The 18347-nt window shown below is 43.2% G+C and overlaps 1 protein-coding gene across 1 annotated transcript in view; it reads left to right on the forward strand.

Moving 5' to 3' along the window:
* The window catches only part of Parp14 (poly(ADP-ribose) polymerase family member 14), a 33718-nt gene that overhangs the window by 11826 nt on the left and 3545 nt on the right, over nucleotides 1-18347 (forward strand). The window contains exons 6-14 of the mRNA XM_057764533.1: nucleotides 1299-3547; nucleotides 6883-7122; nucleotides 7663-7884; nucleotides 12450-12504; nucleotides 13063-13212; nucleotides 13468-13530; nucleotides 13881-14048; nucleotides 15191-15397; nucleotides 15485-16084. Of these exons, the coding sequence (XP_057620516.1) occupies nucleotides 1299-3547; nucleotides 6883-7122; nucleotides 7663-7884; nucleotides 12450-12504; nucleotides 13063-13212; nucleotides 13468-13530; nucleotides 13881-14048; nucleotides 15191-15397; nucleotides 15485-16084 (3954 nt within the window). The remainder of the gene's footprint in view (nucleotides 1-1298; nucleotides 3548-6882; nucleotides 7123-7662; nucleotides 7885-12449; nucleotides 12505-13062; nucleotides 13213-13467; nucleotides 13531-13880; nucleotides 14049-15190; nucleotides 15398-15484; nucleotides 16085-18347) is intronic.

Genomic DNA, 18347 nt, shown 5'->3' on the forward strand with positions numbered 1-18347 from the left:
TGAGGTAAGTCCTGGAGAAAGAGAGAGAATGTGAGCATTGAGCCAGGGGTGGGTTGTGGTGGCTGTTCTGGTACAGATGGTGACCGGGAGATATAATGGGGAAGGCCTTACTAAATTGTGACCTCTGGGGCTGGACTCTTCAATGACTGTGAGGATGATTTTGATTTGGTATAGGGGTAAGACCATGGGGTCTGGTTTGACTCACACTGGCAATTAACTCAGATACTTGCCTGGGTTTATAGAACCCTGACTTTTCCCCAGCCTCGGCTTTCTCACTTCTATCTATGGGTATAATAGAATCTCTACCTGAGAAGGCCACTGTCAAGAGTAAACACTGGAAATTTATGTAAAGCCCTTGGGAAATTGACACAGAGCTCTGGTACAACTATCTTCTCCTGAGAAATGAAGTTAGCTATGGAAGTTAAATTCTGGGACTACACAGGAAGGGATAGAATGCAGAGTGACCCACCTGGAGGATTAAAAACTTCTTCTTCTCCTTCTCCTTCTCCTTCTTCTTCTTCTCCTCCTCCTCCTCCTCCTCCTCCTCCTCCTTCTTCTTCTTCTTCTTTTTCTTCTTGTTCTTCTTCTCTTTCTCCTCCTCCTTCCTCCTCCTCCTCCTTTTCCTCCTTCTTTTTCTTCTTTTTTTCTCTGTGTAACAGTTAAAGCTGCCCTGGAACTAACTCTTATAGAACAAGCTGGCCTGGAAATCACAGATCACTGCCTGCCTTTGCCTCCCAAGTGCTGGGATTTAGGCATGCATTACCGCTGCCTGGAAAAAAAAAAAAAAAACCTTTTATAAAAAATTATATATTCATTTTTTTATTGTATATGCTACAGACCCTTGTGAGCTGCTTTGTGGGTGCTGGGAATTGAACACAGGTCCTTTTGAAGATCAGCCTAGTGCCCTTAGCTGATGTGCCATTTCTCCAGCCCTTAAACCATTCCTTGTGTTGATACAAACACCAACCCCATGCTTGTGTCTAAATTTGTATCTGTTTCTTATTGTGCCATATACATCAGTGACTCAGAAAAACAATAGACTCAGCATGATTTCAGTGTTGAGAGATGTGTGTATAAAGTCATCATAGCCCTAAATGGAGTCTGTCTTGTGGTTGGCATCAGTCTACAGCTGGGCACATGGGAGAATGCCACCTTTGAGTTCTACAAACAGAAGAGTCTTTTGCCCTCTAGAAAAGCTTTTGTTGTTGTTGTTTTGTGTCTTTGGAAATGCATGACATTGAGATTATTGTAATTTATTTATGTATTTGTTTGTTTGTCTGTTTATTTTGTTTCTAAAGTGTTAGACACCATTCTGGCCAAGAAGCACAGTTTCAACAGGATGCCACTGTCTGTCTTCCCCTATTATCCTTCTCTGGGCACAGCCTTGTATGGCGAGGAGAAGCCACTGGTAAAGCTTCCAGCATCTTTCCAAGAGTCACTGGACCTTCCTTTGTGGAAGTTCTTTCAAAAAAATAACCATCTGATTGAGGAGATAAATGACAAAATGAGACGCTGTCACTGTGAGCTAACATGGTCTGACATCAACGGCACAGTGACCGTCAGACCTGCTGCCACCTTAGTCAGCCACAGACCAAGCATCAAGACCTGGCAGAGAGACGCCTCCGAGGTGCTGTCTGGCATCAAGGCTAAGTACGAAGTTAAGGTGTTTGAAGTATATCCGCCAGTGTGGGACATCATACAGCATGAGGTAGGAGATGACAGGGTTCTGATTGAGTTTGATAAGGAGAGTCTCACCTTAGCCGGAAAATCAGAAGATGTCCAAGACATTGGCCAGAAAATCAAGGAGTTAATAGACAGCACCACGGAAAAGGTCCGAAAGGAGGAGCAGAGTCTGAAGGAGAAAGTGGCCATTTCTCCGGGGAAACATTTTCTTTTGCAACACAGTGGTTTCCTGGATGATCTAAGGAAAGAGAACCCAGAGATGGAGATTCATTATGATGCTGCCACTCAGCACCTGTGCTTTAAGGGATCCCGTGCAGATGTGTATAAAGTAAAGTGTGACATCCAGGAAAAGGTGTATTCCATGCCTCAGAAAGACGTCCCGATTCCTTCTGAAGTCTTCATGTTTCTGCAGCAAGTAGACAGTCAGGAATTCTCCAAGACTCTTTTTGAAGCACAGAAAATTCTTGCCACATTTGAGCTGAACGGTACAGCTCTTCTCTTGACGGTATGTTCTTTTGGAGCCCTGGCAGAAGCAGAGAAGAGCATACTTGATGCTTTGAGTTATAAAATCATTGAAGTTGAAGACAAGGAAGTTTTTAGAGGCAATGTGTGGAAAAGGAAAATTCACCTTCTGCAAAAAAGACACCTCTCCACTGCAAGCATTATGATAAAGAATGAATTAACTTCAGGAACCTGGGCTGAGGTCATTGTTGCAGGCTGTGTGAAAGAAGTAAATGAAATCTATGACCAACTTTTTGAGTTCTTGGAAAACAATATGAAAATTGAAAGACTGGTAGAAATAGAACCATTATTGATTATCGAGTATTTAAGGGCAGATAAGAATCTGTTCTGGCCAAAGATAAGGAAGACCAATGTGCAGTCAAGTTTTAAGCTGGAAGACGAACCAAAAGGCATTTTACTAACAGGCTCCAAGAGTAAAGTTCTAGAGTGCATGGACATGGTCAAGCAAATCCGGGATTCAGTCTGCATTAAAAGGTTCCAGATTGATAAGCCTGGTGCTAGGCAGTTCTTCCAGGACAAAGCATCCTATTACAAAAGCGAGATCAAACGCCTGTATGGATGCATCATTGAGCTCCAGGAGGGAGCAGAGAAGGACAAAGGCAGCCTTAAAGAGCAGAAGTGCCTCTTACAGAAGGACATAGCCTCTGGAGTCAAGCTGATTGTACAGCAGGGAGACCTGGCTCGGTTCCCTGCTGATGTGGTCGTGAATGCGGCAAATGAGAATCTGAAGCACATTGATGGTCTGGCCCTCGCTCTTTCCAATGCAGCTGGCCCTGAACTTCAAGCAGAATGTGACAAAATAGTGAGAAATGGTGGCGTGGTCAAAACTGGCAATGCCGTTATCTCAAAACCAGGCAAGCTCCCTTGCCATCATGTCGTCCACGCAGTAGGGCCTCGGTGGGATGGAAATAAGGCCCAGGAGTGCGTGAGCCTGCTAAAGAGAGCTGTGGAGCGAAGTCTCTCCTTAGCTGAGGGGGTCAAGTGTCAGTCCATAGCCATGCCAGCTATTAGCTCTGGAATCTTTGGCTTTCCCTTAGACCAGTGTGTGGCCACCATTGTTTCTGCCATCAAAGACAACTTCCAACGCAAGCCAGACAGGCGCACCTTGAAAAAGATTTATCTGGTGGACATATCTGCAAAGGTTGCAGGGGCCTTTGCTGAAGCTGTAGAAACTGCATATAAAGCCACCCTCTCCCACACAGCTTCCCCTTCCGGTTTACAAGCATTAGAATTAGTGTCACCTGGGGAAACACCACAGAAACCGCAGACACAGGACTATGTGCTGGTGTCCCCAGAAGGCCTGAAAATCCGGCTGGTGGAAGAAGATATACAGAATGCTAAGGTGAGTGTCCCTGTCACCAACAATGTGCAGTGATGTCACTGGCATCTGCCAGCTTTATTGAGGGCCTAAGGAAGACAGAGTGGAGGGAAAGGACTGAGGAAAATTCCCTGCTCTCCTACTCAGACCTTCAGACATTTTCCATGGACACTGGACTTCTTCCCAAATCACTTAGGAGTAGAGATTGGTGTGTCTGTAAGGATCTGAAGGGCTCTGGGATGGGTCACTCCATCCCGGTAGCTGTGGTCCATAGTAGTGAACACTACACGGCTCTCCGCATCTTCATCATTTCCCATCTGTCGTGTCTGCTCCATCTAGTGCTGGCTTCTGTCAGTTACAGGTGTGGGAGAGCATGGGGAATGCAGAGGATAGGAATTTAACCAATGACACGAGGAAGGGTGACCTTGGGTGCTGGAGTGGATGAGGGAGCTCAGTTCCTGGAACCCATCTGTGGGTCCTTTGTGAGGAAGGAGTGGGTGGGAGGAAGGGTCAGATGTTGGGAGTCGTGTAAAGACAATTCTTGTTTTGTGGATTTGTTGCAGGGAACTCATGTTTTTAGATAGGCTGGCAGTCAGAAAGCCCCAGTAATCCTTCTGTCTCAGCCACAGACACACACACACACACACACACCCTGGGGATATAGGCATGAGCAGCCACTGCTCTTACCCTCTCTGCCTTTAATTACAACACTTGTGAGACAGAGGCAGGCAAATTTCTGTGAGTTCGAGGCAAGCCTGGTCTACATAGAATTCCAGCCCATACAGGGCTACATAATGAGACCTGTTTTCCTCCCTTCTTCCTGAAAAGTATTTAATGCCCTTTACAACACAGGCTCTACTCATTGGAACTATTTGAAGCCGGGCAGGCTGGTACCTTCTTCCTGACCAGTAGCTGCATGTCGCTCTGCATGGTTGTAGCTGTGTCCTCCTGGGAATGTCTGGCTCACCCTTCTGTTTGCTTCAGGAGGGTTGGGGCTGAGAGTTGGGAATCTGCCCTTTCTGTCATTCAGACTGCTCTGAGCATTTTGTTGTTGCTGTTCTGCTTTTAAGATAAACGCTTGGCTGAGGCTCAGTTGAAAGAGCTTTGCCTATCAAGCATGAAGTCCTGGGTTCAGTCCCTTAGCACTGCATAAACACGGTGTGGAGCCACAAGTCTTTAAAAGCAGAACTAGGGAGATGGAGCGAGGAGGATCAGAAATTCTAATTCAAGGTTATTTTTGGATACAAAGTGAATTTGAGGCAAGCCTGAACTATATAAGACCTTGTTTTTTATTTAGAGAGAGAGAGAGGGAGAGAGAGAGAGAGAGAAACTATTAAGACAACACAAAGGAAACAAACATCATAATATAGAGAAAATTTGTTAAAGATTTATTTCTGGGGCTGGAGAGATAGCTCAGCTGTTAAAGGCTAGGCTCATAACCAAAAATATAAAAGTTCGGTTCCCAGTATCCACGGCTGTCTCTCCAGCCACAAAAAAAAAAAGATTTACTTCTGTTATTTTTTTTAATTTATGTGTATGTGTTTGTGACCAGGTGAGTGAATGTCATATGTGTGCGGATGCCCAGAGGCCAGAAGGCAATGTCAGATCCTTTGGAGATGAACTCCAATCCAGGTGGTTGTGAGCCACATGAGTGGATGCTGGGAACTGAACCTGGGTCCTCTAGAAGAAGAGCAAATGCTCTTAACTGCTGAGCCAGCTTTCCAACCTCTACAGTAATATTTTAACCAATTTTTCAAAGCTTTGTTTAAAGACAAAGATATAAGTTCTAAATTATTACCACTGGGTGTCACCTGTCCCTATTACCTTTAATGGCAAACAGGTGGATGGATGCGCTGTCTATGATAATCGATGACATGAACTAGATGCTGCAACCCTGTCTTGCTTTGAATTGCTTTCAAGAGAAAGTATCTCTAAGAATCCACCAAGAACAATTCTTGGTGTGATGTGACTGGCAGTGATACAACTAAAACTTAAAAAAAAAGTATTTATATTTAGTTTATGTGCATTGTGGTTTTTCCTGCATGTAGGTCTATATGAGAGAGTCAGAGCCCCTGGAACTGGAGTTACAGAAGGTTGTGAGCTGCTATGTGGGTTCTGGGAATTGAATCCAGGTCTTCTGGAAGAGCAGTCAGTGCTCTTACCCACAGAACCATCGCCCCAGCCCCACAGTTGGACCTTTTCACCTGCACATGCTGCTGCAGCATCTTCCCAGAGGCTAAGCTGAGCAAAGCTAAACATCATTTTAACAGTTGAATATTGATGGCTTTTTTCTTTTTTCTTTTTTTTTTAATATTTATTTATTTATTTACTTATTTATTTATTATGTATACAATGTTCTGTCTGCATGTGTCCCTGGTGTCTAGAATTGGCACCAGATCTCATTATGGATGGCTATGAGCCAACATGTGGTTGCTGGGAATTGAACTCAGAACCTCAGGAAGAGCAACCAGTGCTCTTATCCACTGAGCCATCTCTCCAGCCCCGATGGCTTTTTTCTTTAAACAGTGTTATATAACTCACAGTTCACAGTCAAGTTGACACATCAGTGGTTTTCTGTATATTCACTAAAAATAAACATGGAACTTCTCTGAGTTGGGAATCATGTAGGGATAATTCTTGCAGTGTGAACATGAGTTTATTTGTGTGTGTGTGTGTGTGTGTAACCACAATCAACCATTCCTGCAATCTAACTGTAGTGCACTCTAATCCCACCAGAAAGAAATTTGTGCTCCCTTGTAGTTATTCCTAATTTATCCACCCATCATCCCACCCTCCTAGCTCTAGAGAACTTCTAATTTGCTCTGTTGTTGTTTGTTTGTATAATTTTCTTTTGGAAACCGGGTCTTAGTACACGGCTCTAATTGTCCTGGAACTTGCAATGTGGACCAGGCTGGCTTTGAACTCACAGAGATCCACCTGCCTCTGCCTCCTGAGTGCTGGGATTAAAGGCATGTGCCACCATACCTGGCTCTATAGATTCACCTGTTCTTGAGGTTTCAAATAAATGAAATATTATATTTGTGTCTTCCGTGACCAGTTTCTTTCACTGATGAGTATTCTTTCAGTGTTTGCCCACACTGCAGCATGTATCAGTAATTCATCCCTCTTAGTGGCTGCATAATATCCTATTAGATGAAGATACATTTGTTTTTCTCAGCCAATGGACACTTGAACTGTTTCCACCATGACTTTTATGAGTTTTGTTTCTCTGAACATTAGTCACAAAATGTACAAGAAACTGCTGTCTTCCTTTGCCAAGTTCAGTGGCTCAAATGTAGTCAGGGTTGATGAATGCCTTTACTAAGAATTTGAAAGGAATCTTTGGTTTTGTCTTTAAGACTGATGTCGTTGTCAACTCAATTCCCTCGGATCTTGCACTCAATAAAGGACCCCTTTCTAAGGCCTTACTGGAAAAGGCCGGGCCAGAACTCCAGAAGGAACTGGATGAAGCAGGACAAGGGGGCTCTGTCAATGCAGGCACAATTCTACAAACCAGTGGCTGTAACCTGAACTGCCACCATGTATTTCATGTGGTCGTTCCACAGTGGAAAGTCAACGACACTGCATGGTCACTGAAGGTAGGACCCAGCTTTACATTCTCCAGGACAGAGGGTAACTCTCTGGACTCCCCTACAGCACACCACAGCTAGTCCCTGTCTGCTTCTTTTCTGGGACAACATCATGAGTCTGGCAGGTCCCATGCCATGACCATTTCTTTTCAGTTGTAGATGAATTCTTGTAGGTCATAGTTCATATAGGTCATAGTTAGACATGTAAGTTAGTTATTGTGCTCAGCAATTACTGATGGTCAGGAAGGGTTGGGGGAATATACTACATTTATTGAGGAAAGGTAAGGTGAGGGCTTGAAGCTGGGAGACAGTGATAGACTGGGACGGCTGTGGCTTTCCCTCTTTGCTTATGGTGGAGTGAGTCTGTGCTCTTGTAAGGCGTCCACGTTCTCCTTCTCATTTCTTCTCCACAGTTTCCCCCTCACACTGCTGCTGACTTTTGTTGAAAGCACAATAGAGTGGACAGTGCTCGCAGGACAAGCTGCTGAGTGCTTACTTTTTAGTAAATGTCTAAAGAAGACATTTAAGGAACTGTTCTGTGCTTTTCAGATTATGAAAAACATCATCAGAGACTGTCTAGGAACTGCCGAGGCACTGTCTCTGCCATCAATTGGATTTCCAGCAATAGGAACAGGAAATCTGGGGTTTCCTAAACCCGAATTTGCTAAATTGATAATTTCAGAAGTGCTCAAATTTAGTAGCAAGAACCAACTGAAAACTTTACAGGAAGTTCAGTTTCTGCTGCACCCAAATGACGACGAAAACATTCAGGTACAGATTTGGCTTGCTTCTGATCTCTTTGCCAACTGCAGTATGAGACCTGTGTTCTTCTGCATCTTTTTGGTCTAATAGGAGATTTGTTTCATGTGTTTTCAGTACAGGAAAGTGTGCTGACTGGTTATATGTAGCATGACAAATTTAAAAAAAAATTAGATATAGAAAAAAAAACCAATTCTTTTTCTGGAAAGTTTCAAACACCCACAAAAGTCCATAAACCAACCTAATGAAGTTCTTTCTCTCTGTTATTTAGTTTCAACTGCTATTGCTCTGTGGCCGGGAGTTTGGTCTATTTTTCACATATAATGCTGACACAAGATTCTGTCTCTAAAGCCAGGCGGTGGTGGCGCACGCCTTTAATCCCAGCACTCGGGAGGCAGAGGCAGGCAGATCTCTGTGAGTTCGAGGCCAGCCTGGTCTACAAGAGCTAGTTCCAGGAAAGGAACCAAAAGCTACAGAGAAACCCTGTCTCGAAAATTTAAAAAAAAAAAAAAAAGATTCTGTCTCTAAACAGTTCACCAATTCATTTTGAACATAACCTAACCACAAAATACACCTTGAAATGCAGTCATTCCCTCATGTGGTCAATGATAGAGTTAATGTGTGAGGTTACAGCTGTCTCATGAATGCCTCTCCATCTCTCCATCCTTATGTCTGGATCAGAATCAAATAAGTAAGGCTCACACATTGTAATACCCATTATAGAGTCAGATAAATAAGGCTAACACATTGTAATACCCATTATAGAGTCAGCTAAGTAAGGCTCACACATTGTAATACCCATTATAGAGTCAGATAAATAAGGCTCACACATTGTAATACCCATTATAGAGTCAGGTAAGTAAGGCTCACACACTGTAATACCCATTGTTTTTTATCAGTCTATGGGATTGCCTCTCCTATGGACATAGAATTGTTAATACATAATATCCAGGCACATTTATGGCATTATGAATCTGAAAATTCCGGGATGGGATGCAGGTGATCCAGCCACCATTTCTGGAAATGTAATTAATCATGAGTGAAGGATGTGGCTTGAACACATCCCCATGTGACTTAGGACACTTGGACCAGAAATACTAGAATCATCCTCAGTCACAGTGTGTCACATCAGCTACAGCAATGTGGTCTGACTCTAAGGCCTGATTTCTGTTCTCCATGTCTTTGTAATCCAGTAGATACATGACCTTAGTGTTTGAACAGTTTCCACAATGTCACTGTAAAGGTGATAGCCCACAGAAGCCCATGGATGGGGCTGTTGGAATTTTTGGGTCCTATGTCATTGTTATCCAGATCTAGACACTTCGTATAAATTCATGGAAGCCAGCACAGGGAACCTACATTCTAACCAGGCAGCCAAAGCTCCTGACTCCTTCAGTTTGGACTGTGCAAGCACAATGAGAAAATGAGGTTCGTTATGTTTGTTTGTATGGTTTTGTTTTTCAATACAGGGTTTCTTTGTGTAACAGTCCTAACTACCTGGAACTAGCTCTCATAGACCAGGCTGGCCTTGAACTCAGAGATCTGCCTGCCTCTGCCTCCCAAGTGCTGGAATTAAAGGATTAAAGGCGTTTGCCACCACCACCCCATATTTAGGCTTTTTTTTTTTTAGAAAGGATCTGTTTAGTAGTCCAGACTGTTCACACTCATGGTAATCCTCCTGCATCAGCCTCCAGAATACTGAGATTGTATGTATGCACTTCCCTGGCTGTTAAGAGTTTTAAATAAATTCCCTGTGACATCATGGTGTAAGGTGATGTGGGCATTTCTTTAGCACATGTTCTCCCTTGTAGAAGTCATAACTACTTTGGAAGTTTAGATTTCTGTACAAACATGAACAGGAGGTGGAGGTGCTGAGATTTTTGGGTGATATGAATGTCTTCAACGTCTGCATGATTAGGGATGAATCGTGTCTCATAGACTTGGGTCTCACAATCTATATTTGTGAAATGTGGCACTCTCTCGTTCTTGTTCTCTCTCTCTCTCTCTCTCTCTCTCTCTCTCTCTCTCTCTCTCCCCCTCTCTCTTTCTCTCTTGAGACAGGGATTTTCTATATATCCCTGGCTATCCTGGAACTCACTCTGTAGACCAGGCTGACCTCAAACTCATAGATCCTACTGCCTTTGCCTCTGGAGTGCTGTGATTAAAGGTGTGCACCACTCACCTCATTTTCCTTAATACGTAGAATAATCTGCAGACCTTTAAAAAGGATTGGTCTCCCCTGACACCTTTAACACATATAAATGCTATTATTTTCCCTCCAAACATGACAAACTCTCAAAATTTAATGAGACATACGGTTGAATTTGTAAAAGGAGACTGCTGTTTTGTGTCCCAAACTCCCAGACTCAAATAATCACACAGAAACTATATTAATTACAACACTGTTTGGCCAACAGCTTAGGCTTCTTATTAACTAACTCTTACATCTTAAATTAATCCATTTCTATTATTCATATTTTATCACAAAGTTCATGGTTTGCTACTTCTTGCTTCTTGGGCAGCTACATGGCATCTCCTTGACTCTACCTGCTCTCTCTCTCTATATATATATCTGTTTGGATTTCCTGTCTGAATTTACTCTGCTAAGTCATTGGCCAAAAAGCTTTATTCATTAGCAAATAAAAGCAACACGTATACAGAAGGACTTCCGACATCATGAATTACAATTACAGAAAGAGCTGCTTGTGAGCGGAGACTCAGACAGAGACTGAAGAGCAGGAGCCGAAGGTCTGAACATGTGAAAGTGTAGAATTATCCCTCCATTGGATTTTAACTGTCTGGTTTTTGTTATAAACATCGCTCTAGTAATAGGATTTACAACTTTGTTCACATCTGTATTTTATAGGACACATTTGTAAAAGGTGTATGTATATTTTGTCTTTCATTTTGTTTTTTGAGAAAGTATTCCTCTGCATAGCCATGACTGTCCTGGAACTAATACGCTGACCTCAAATATAGAGATCTACCTGACTCAGCCTCCCAATTACTGGGCTTAAAGCTGTGTGCCACCTCCTCTCATCAATATGTCTATTTTTTAACTTTAAAATATAGAAGTAAATTAAATACTACTGTTAAAGGGGTTATTATTTTCCAATCATGTGCATGTGTAGTTTTTGATGCCGGCCACTGGTGCTGCAGTAGAGAGAGAAACCCAACAAAATGCTAAGCCTCCATTTTCCAAAGGAACAGAGGGGTTCAACCTTCTTGGAAGAGACTGACACCTAGCTTACACTAGCTCACTCTAGTTACTTTATTCAAACATATACAAGGTTAATAGGGCTAGGAAATGTTCCAGCTATGGAATTCATCTTGCTTTTGCTGCCCTTGAGAATAGATAGCCCACATATAATGGAATGCCACAATCAAAAGTAAGAACCCCAGGTTTCCAGGAATGTCTTCAGACCAAGTTCGGTACAGCTGCAAGCTAACACAGAGCTCCAAGTACAGAGTCTCCAGACAGACAACATTTCTTCAAGGTTTAAACAGTCTCAAAACACTGTCAGGCATTGGTGGCACACACCTTTAATCCCAGCATTTGGGAGGCATAGGCAGACAGATTTCTTTGAGTTTGAGGCCAGCATGGTATACAAGAGCTAGTTCCAGGATGTAGCGCCTGCACTACAGGATGGTTCGTGAGTCTGCAAGGGGCTGGAGATTAAGGAACACAAGAGGTGTGGGTCATTTATGAAGAGGAAATGGGGAATTCCATTTATTCAAGCTTAGAGAAAACCATTTATATGTAGTGAGGAACAGCGGGGCCACTTCCCGCCACCCGGCTAGCTTTACCCAAAATAATTACACAGAAACTGTATTCTTTTAAGCACTGCTTGGCCCATTAGCTCTAGCCTCTTACTGGCTAGCTCTCACATCTAGATTAACCCATTTCTAATAATCTGTGTACCACCACAAGGTGGTAGCTTACTGGTAAGATCTTAACCTGGCGGGAGAATCATGGCAACTGCCTGACTCGGCTTCCTTCCCCCAGCATTCTGTTCTGTCTACTCCACCCACCTAAGGGCCAGCCTATCAAATGGGCCAAGGCAGTTTCTTTATTAACCAATAAAATTAATACATAGATACATGACCCTCCTCCATCATTTATACTTAACTGCTACACAATGGAAATCCCCTAAGCAGATGGGAAATTACCAGGCTCAAGAAGGAGCAAACCAGGGTGGGCAGAGGGAGCACAGGAAAGAAAAAGATGTTTTGCCAGAAACTGCAACAAGATGTCCTCAACATGCAAGCTATCCTCAACATGAACCCTGGGAGGAGGGGTAGACCTGTGGGCCCTATACCAGGACAGGCTCCAGAGCAACATGGAGGAAACCCTGTCTCGAAAATCCAAAAAACAGGCTCAAAACAATTTCTGAGCCTCTACCGATCAACCCAAACACAACAAAGGCTTTGCTGAAACATGTCCCTCAAAGTCAGGCACAAAGGCTTTACGAGATACACATCACTACATGTATGCATACAGAATCAGAAGCTCCCAGGATGCAAACTCACTGATCGCATAGGAAGTATAATGGTTAAAACTGTGTTTGTGTTTCCAGGCATTTTCAGATGAATTTGACAAAAGGAGTCATGGAAATCCAAGTGACATACAAGGTACAGTAAAGTGTTTAAGTTGACCAGTGATTTCTTGTTACCAAGTAACTGTTCAATGACAGGGAAAGGATGATGGTGATCATTTCTCTGATAAGTCAAACTGTGGAACATATTGAATGAAAATTAAAGGATATTCCATGCATGTGAGTATAAAAGAAACTGGCCTGACTTGGGCAAAAGGGAAAGGTGGGCCAGGTCATATAAGCTGTAGAGTGGAATTTTTAAATTACTGATGAGACTACTACCTCCAATGGATCATGTGACACGGCTTTTCCAAGAGACACCTTAAGAGACTATACAAGCCAAAACTTCACTGTGACACGTGGTTTTCTGTTTCTGAGTTCATCTTGTTTGGGATTCACTGGAGCTTTGTTTTGAAGCGAGGTTTTGCCCTGTTGCCCAGGATGGCTCCAGTCTCCTAAATTCAAGTCATCCTTCTGTCCCAGCCCAGACGCAGGGCCACAGTAAAGGGCAGCCAATACAGTGATGAGCCGCCTGCAACCTCAGCTATTCTTGCTTCTGATGACTTGGTCCATCTTTTATTTTTTCTCTGGACAGGTTTTTATGGGAGTCTCTCCAGCCCTACGTTAGGAGTACATGAAATGAATATTGGCCCAATCCTCTTCCAAGTGGCCACGGGGGACATCACCAAAGAAGTGGCAGATGTGATTGTCAATTCAACATCAAACACATTTAATCTCAAATCAGGTACTGAGATGGATTCTGTCTCCTGCAGTAATCAGTGTGGTAGATCCTATGAAGAAGTGTTTCTACAGACAAAATGGTTTGTTGACTTTGGCTTGTTCCTGTTAACTAATATCTATAAACCTAATTCAATGGGCTTTCTTACAACTGGCAACATTCTTGAAATTTTCTTCTCTGTCCTTACTGCTCTATGATGGGGTGTGTTGAGCCACAAAGGCATCTTTCTGGTCAGGTCACCGTCTTGATTTTCTCATGTAGGAGTTTCCAAAGCAATTTTGGAAGGTGCAGGACCGAGTGTGGAGATGAAATGTTCTGTCTTGGGTAAGGAATGATGCTGCTTCTTGGAGCCGGACTGGAAGGGGAAGATTGACTGTGGGAGGCAGTGAGGAAACCAGAAAGGGCCTTGCACTGGGAGGACAATGTATTAATCTGTTTTGGTTTTGTTTTGAGAGCCCTGTATTTATCTTAAGATCATATATTTTATGAAAGAATTCCATACAAACGTTAAAAGTAGAAAGATATCTCACAGTTAAGAGAAATTAATCCCAAAATTTCACGATATGTAGTATTTCATGAGCTTAATTCATAAAATGTTTCCTCATATAATCAGACATCTTGGTTTCTCCAAGCGCAGGTCAGTGTCTGACTCTGAATCTGCTCATGTTTCACAGCTCAGCAGAACAACAGTGAGTACATAGTCACTGAAGGTGGATCACTGAGATGCAAGAGTATTATTCATGTTGTTGGTGGGAATGATGTGAAGAGATCAGTTTCCTGTGTTTTGAAAGAATGTGAACAACGAAACTACTCGTCCATTTGCCTACCAGCCATTGGCACAGGTCTGTAGCCACAGGCTGTCAAGGTTCCATCCCAAAGTGTCCACTTCCCCGTGGATTTGGTCCTCACTGGGTCTTGGTGATGACAGGGACACCTTCCCTAGGAGTAGACAGTTTCCTCACTCCAAGGTTCCCCATCCACTAGGAAAAGAGCGAAGCCTGTGGGATCTTTAAGAAAGAGGAAAATGAGCAGGGCACATTTATGTGCACCTGTGTCCCCAATGATGGGAAGGACAGAGGCAGGAGGAGTGAACTGTGTCCCCCAATTGTCTACAAGGTTAGTCAAAGGCATCTGCTGTAATTTCCTGCCCCAGTGGTGGGCACCATGAACAGGGATAATCCAGATGGGCTCTCAGTCTATCAAACCAGCTTTCCCAGGAGACTTTTACACTGCCTGTCATGTGACTTTGGCAGCTGCCATTCACTTTGGGCTATTCCACAGTCTTACCTTGCAGTAGGTTCCAGGGCTTGAGAAACAAGATCTGAACACGGTGAAGACAGGAGTGGATCTACTCAGTGGTGATTTGAATTCTGCTAGGGAGCTAAAATGGTACAGAGTATGGGGAAGAAAGACATCCTGGGGGCTCAGGGTAACTAATATGCCTAGAATTATAGACTATAACAAGTAGTTTACAGTTCTGGGTGCCTTAGAATTACCTTAGTTTGAATCAGGACCCCAGAAGTAGCTGGGAGAATCTCAACACATGCATAAAATCTATTAGAGGTTCAGATTGTCTCTGTAAGGACCATGTTGTTTCAAGGTATTTTACCTTTTTTTTCTTTCCTCCTTTTACTATCTTTTGAAAACTCTAGTATATCAAGTGGGGAAGTCAACTGAACTCTGTAATGGAAGGGGAGTGACTCTGGGAGTCAGGACCAGCTGAAAAGGACAGATGTGAATGTCGCAAATCAGAACAGGCTTCAGGGGCTTGTCCTGGAGTGTTGACCTTTGGACAGCATGGAATAGAAACACCTCCCCACTGTGTCTAGGATGTCAAAACTATGATGATGTCATGTTAAAAAAATATATCGATTAAAGTTGGACTAGGCACTTTTCTTTCCTGTGACATCTGGAATTCCTTGTTTATGTAGCAGCCTTTTGCAGGTGAATCTTAACCTTGTCTTTTGTGTGTGTGTGTTTAAAGGAAGTGCTCAACAGGACCCAGATGCAGTTGCTAAAGCCATAATGGATGCCATTGAAGAATTTATCCAGAAAACATCAGTGCAGACTGTGAAGAAAGTCAAAGTTGTTATCTTCCAGCCTCACATCCTGAGTGTTTTTTATGACAACATGAAAGACAGAGAAGGCTCCCCGGCTCCTCCCCAGCCGTCTCTACTGTCTAAGATCACCTGTGAGTTGTTCGCTTTTATCAAATACATATTCCTCACCTTGATGCTGAAGGGAATAAAAGAAAAATTAATTTTCATTTTCTCTTTAGCCTTTTTTGGCTTTTCAAAGCACACTCCACACAAACAGAAGACCCTGTTTTTGGAGAAGAAAATAGAACAGACAGTTTTCCAGGTATGTGGCATAGATGAAGACAGTGTGGAACGCACGATCTCCTGGATACAGAACCTGATCGCCCAGGAGCAGCTAACCTATCGCAGTGATGATGAGTGTGTCAGAGACTTTGGAGAGAAGGAGTACAAAAAGCTGAATGAGCTGCAGGAGAGGCTGAACATCGTCATTGAGCTGGACCAGAAGACACCTTTGATTAAAGTTGCAGGAATCAGCAGAGATGTGATGGGAGCTAGAGATGTGATTGAAAACCTGATCAAAAGCATCCGATTGGCTAAAGAGAAGGAAAGCCAGGCAGACTATGTCCTCACATTCGTGGAATGGCGATATATTGTCAACAATGTCACACACTGTTTTGACAAAATAACTAACATGCAGTTGGAGAACGCACGGCAGGCAAAGCACACGAGCACTGTTGTCAAAATTAATAATCAGGACTTCACAGTGAACTTGAAGACAAACACGGCCACAGGCCCTCAAGGGCAGAGTGTCACAGTTCAGCGCATCTTAAAAGATGAAGGTAAGTTACATGCTCGTGGGTGTCAGCAATTGCCCCAACTCTGAGTTTTATATTATGTAAAAACACAGTGGTGTTTTGTTGTTGTTTGCTTTTTGTTTTTCTTTTTTTAATTTATTTATTTATTAAAGATTTCTGCCTCCTCCTAACCACCACCTCCCATTTCCCTCCCCCTCCCCCAATCAAGTCCCCCTCCCTTATGAGCCCTAAGAGCAATCAGAGTTCCCTGCCCTGTGGGAAGTCCAAGGACCACCCACCTCCATCCAGGTCTAGTAAGGTCAGCATCCAAACTGCCTAGGCTCCCACAAAGCCAGTATGTGCAGTAGGATCAAAACCCAGTGCCATTGTTCTTGAGTTCTAAGTAGTCCTCATTGTCCGCTATGTTCAGCGAGTCCGGTTTTATCCCATGCTTTTTCAGACCTAGGCCAGCTGGCCTTGGTGAGTTCCCGATAGAACATCCCCATTGTCTCAGTGTGTGGGTGCACCCCTCACAGTCCTGAGTTCCTTGCTCGTGCTCTCTCTCCTTCTGCTCCTGATTTGGACCTTGAGATTTCAGTCCGGTGCTCCAATGTGGGTCTCTGTCTCTGTCTCCTTTCATCGCCTGATGAAGGTTAATATTCAGGAGGATGCCTATAAGTTTTTCTTTGGGTTCACCTTCTTATTTAGCTTCTCTAGAATCACGAATTATAGGCTCAATGTCCTTTATTTATGGCTAGAAACCAAATATGAGTGAGTACATCCATGTTCCTCTTTTTGGGTCTGGCTTACTTCACTCAGGATAGTGTTTTCTATTTCCATCCATTTGCATGCAAAATTCAAGAAGTCATTGTTTTTTTCTGCTGAGTAGTACTCTAATATGTATATATTCCATACTTTCTTCATCCATTCTTCCATTGAAGGGCATCTAGGTTGTTTCCAGGTTCTGGCTATTACAAACAATGCTGCTATGAACATAGTTGAGCATATACTTTTGTTGTATGATAAGGCATCTCTTGGGTATATTCCCAAGAGTGGTATTTCTGGGTCCAGAGGTAGGTTGATCCTGAATTTCCTCAGAAACCACCACACTGCTTTCCAAAGTAGTTGCACAAGTTTGCATTCCCACCAGCAATGGATGAGTGTACCCCTTTCTCCACAACCTCTCCAGCAAAGGCTATCATTGGTGTTTTTTATTTTAGCCATTCTGCTTTTTGTTTTTCAAAATAGATTTTCTCTGCCTAAGAGCCCTAGCTGTCCTGGAACTAGCTCTTGTAAAGCAGGCTGGCCTGGGACGCACAGAGATCCTACCTCTGTCTCCAAAGCGCTGGATTAAACGCATGAGTCACCGCCACACAGCTTGTTTTGTTTTTGATAGTTTTATTATTCAGCCATTGCTGATCTGGAACTCACTCATATTCTCTCTCTCTGTCTCTCTGTCTCTGTCTCTCTCTCTCTTGGAAATATTTCACTATGTAGCCATGGCTGACCTGGAAGTTAGACCAATCTAGGCTCTAATTCAGAAATTTGCCTGCTTCTGCTTCCCCAATGCTGTGTTAAAGGCATGATCCACCCATGCTCTACTGTATTAAATTTTAAAGTAGATAAAATTTAGATAACCTTAGTAGAATAATTTAAAGATCTTGGTCTCTTAAGTTTCCACAGCGTACGTTATGGCCAGGAAAATACAGCCCAAAAAGAACCCTCCTAACTGTAACAACAGTTAACCTTGCATTTTCCATCTGGGCCGTTTATACTGGATCAGTTTTTCTGGTGAGATAACGGCAGCCTGAGGCAGAGGTAGAAAAAGAACAGTTTCAGAAGGAAAGTGGCCCAAGATTCTCAAGAATACAAAAGTCAAGGAGAGGACAGACTTGTTTAGAGTTGGATTCTGTGTCCATGATGATGACCAAGGGAAGATTCCAATTCTATTCCCATATTCTTCTCTTTCCTGTGCCAAAGGTTCCAGTGCAGGAAATGGCGTACAGGTTTCTGGTGGATCTGATCCCCAGGAAGGGAGTGGCTGTCTTATGTAGGATGTCATTCCTGCCTTCAAACCACATGAGTCCCCTATGGCTTCCCACAGACTAGTTTCATCTTCTGTGGGACCAGTATGAATGAAGCCCCAGACTGTAAGCAATTCCCATTCTAAGGGAATTGTGGTATTCAGCAGCCTTTCACACACAAACCCTACCACCCACCCGCCTACCTCTTAATGATGGAGTGAGGCCAATGAGAAAATACATGTAGACTACCCTCCAGTGGTACAAACTCATGCATGTGCAAATGA

Source organism: Chionomys nivalis, chromosome 3, assembly GCF_950005125.1.
Source record: "Chionomys nivalis chromosome 3, mChiNiv1.1, whole genome shotgun sequence".
Lineage (NCBI taxonomy): Eukaryota > Metazoa > Chordata > Mammalia > Rodentia > Cricetidae > Chionomys > Chionomys nivalis.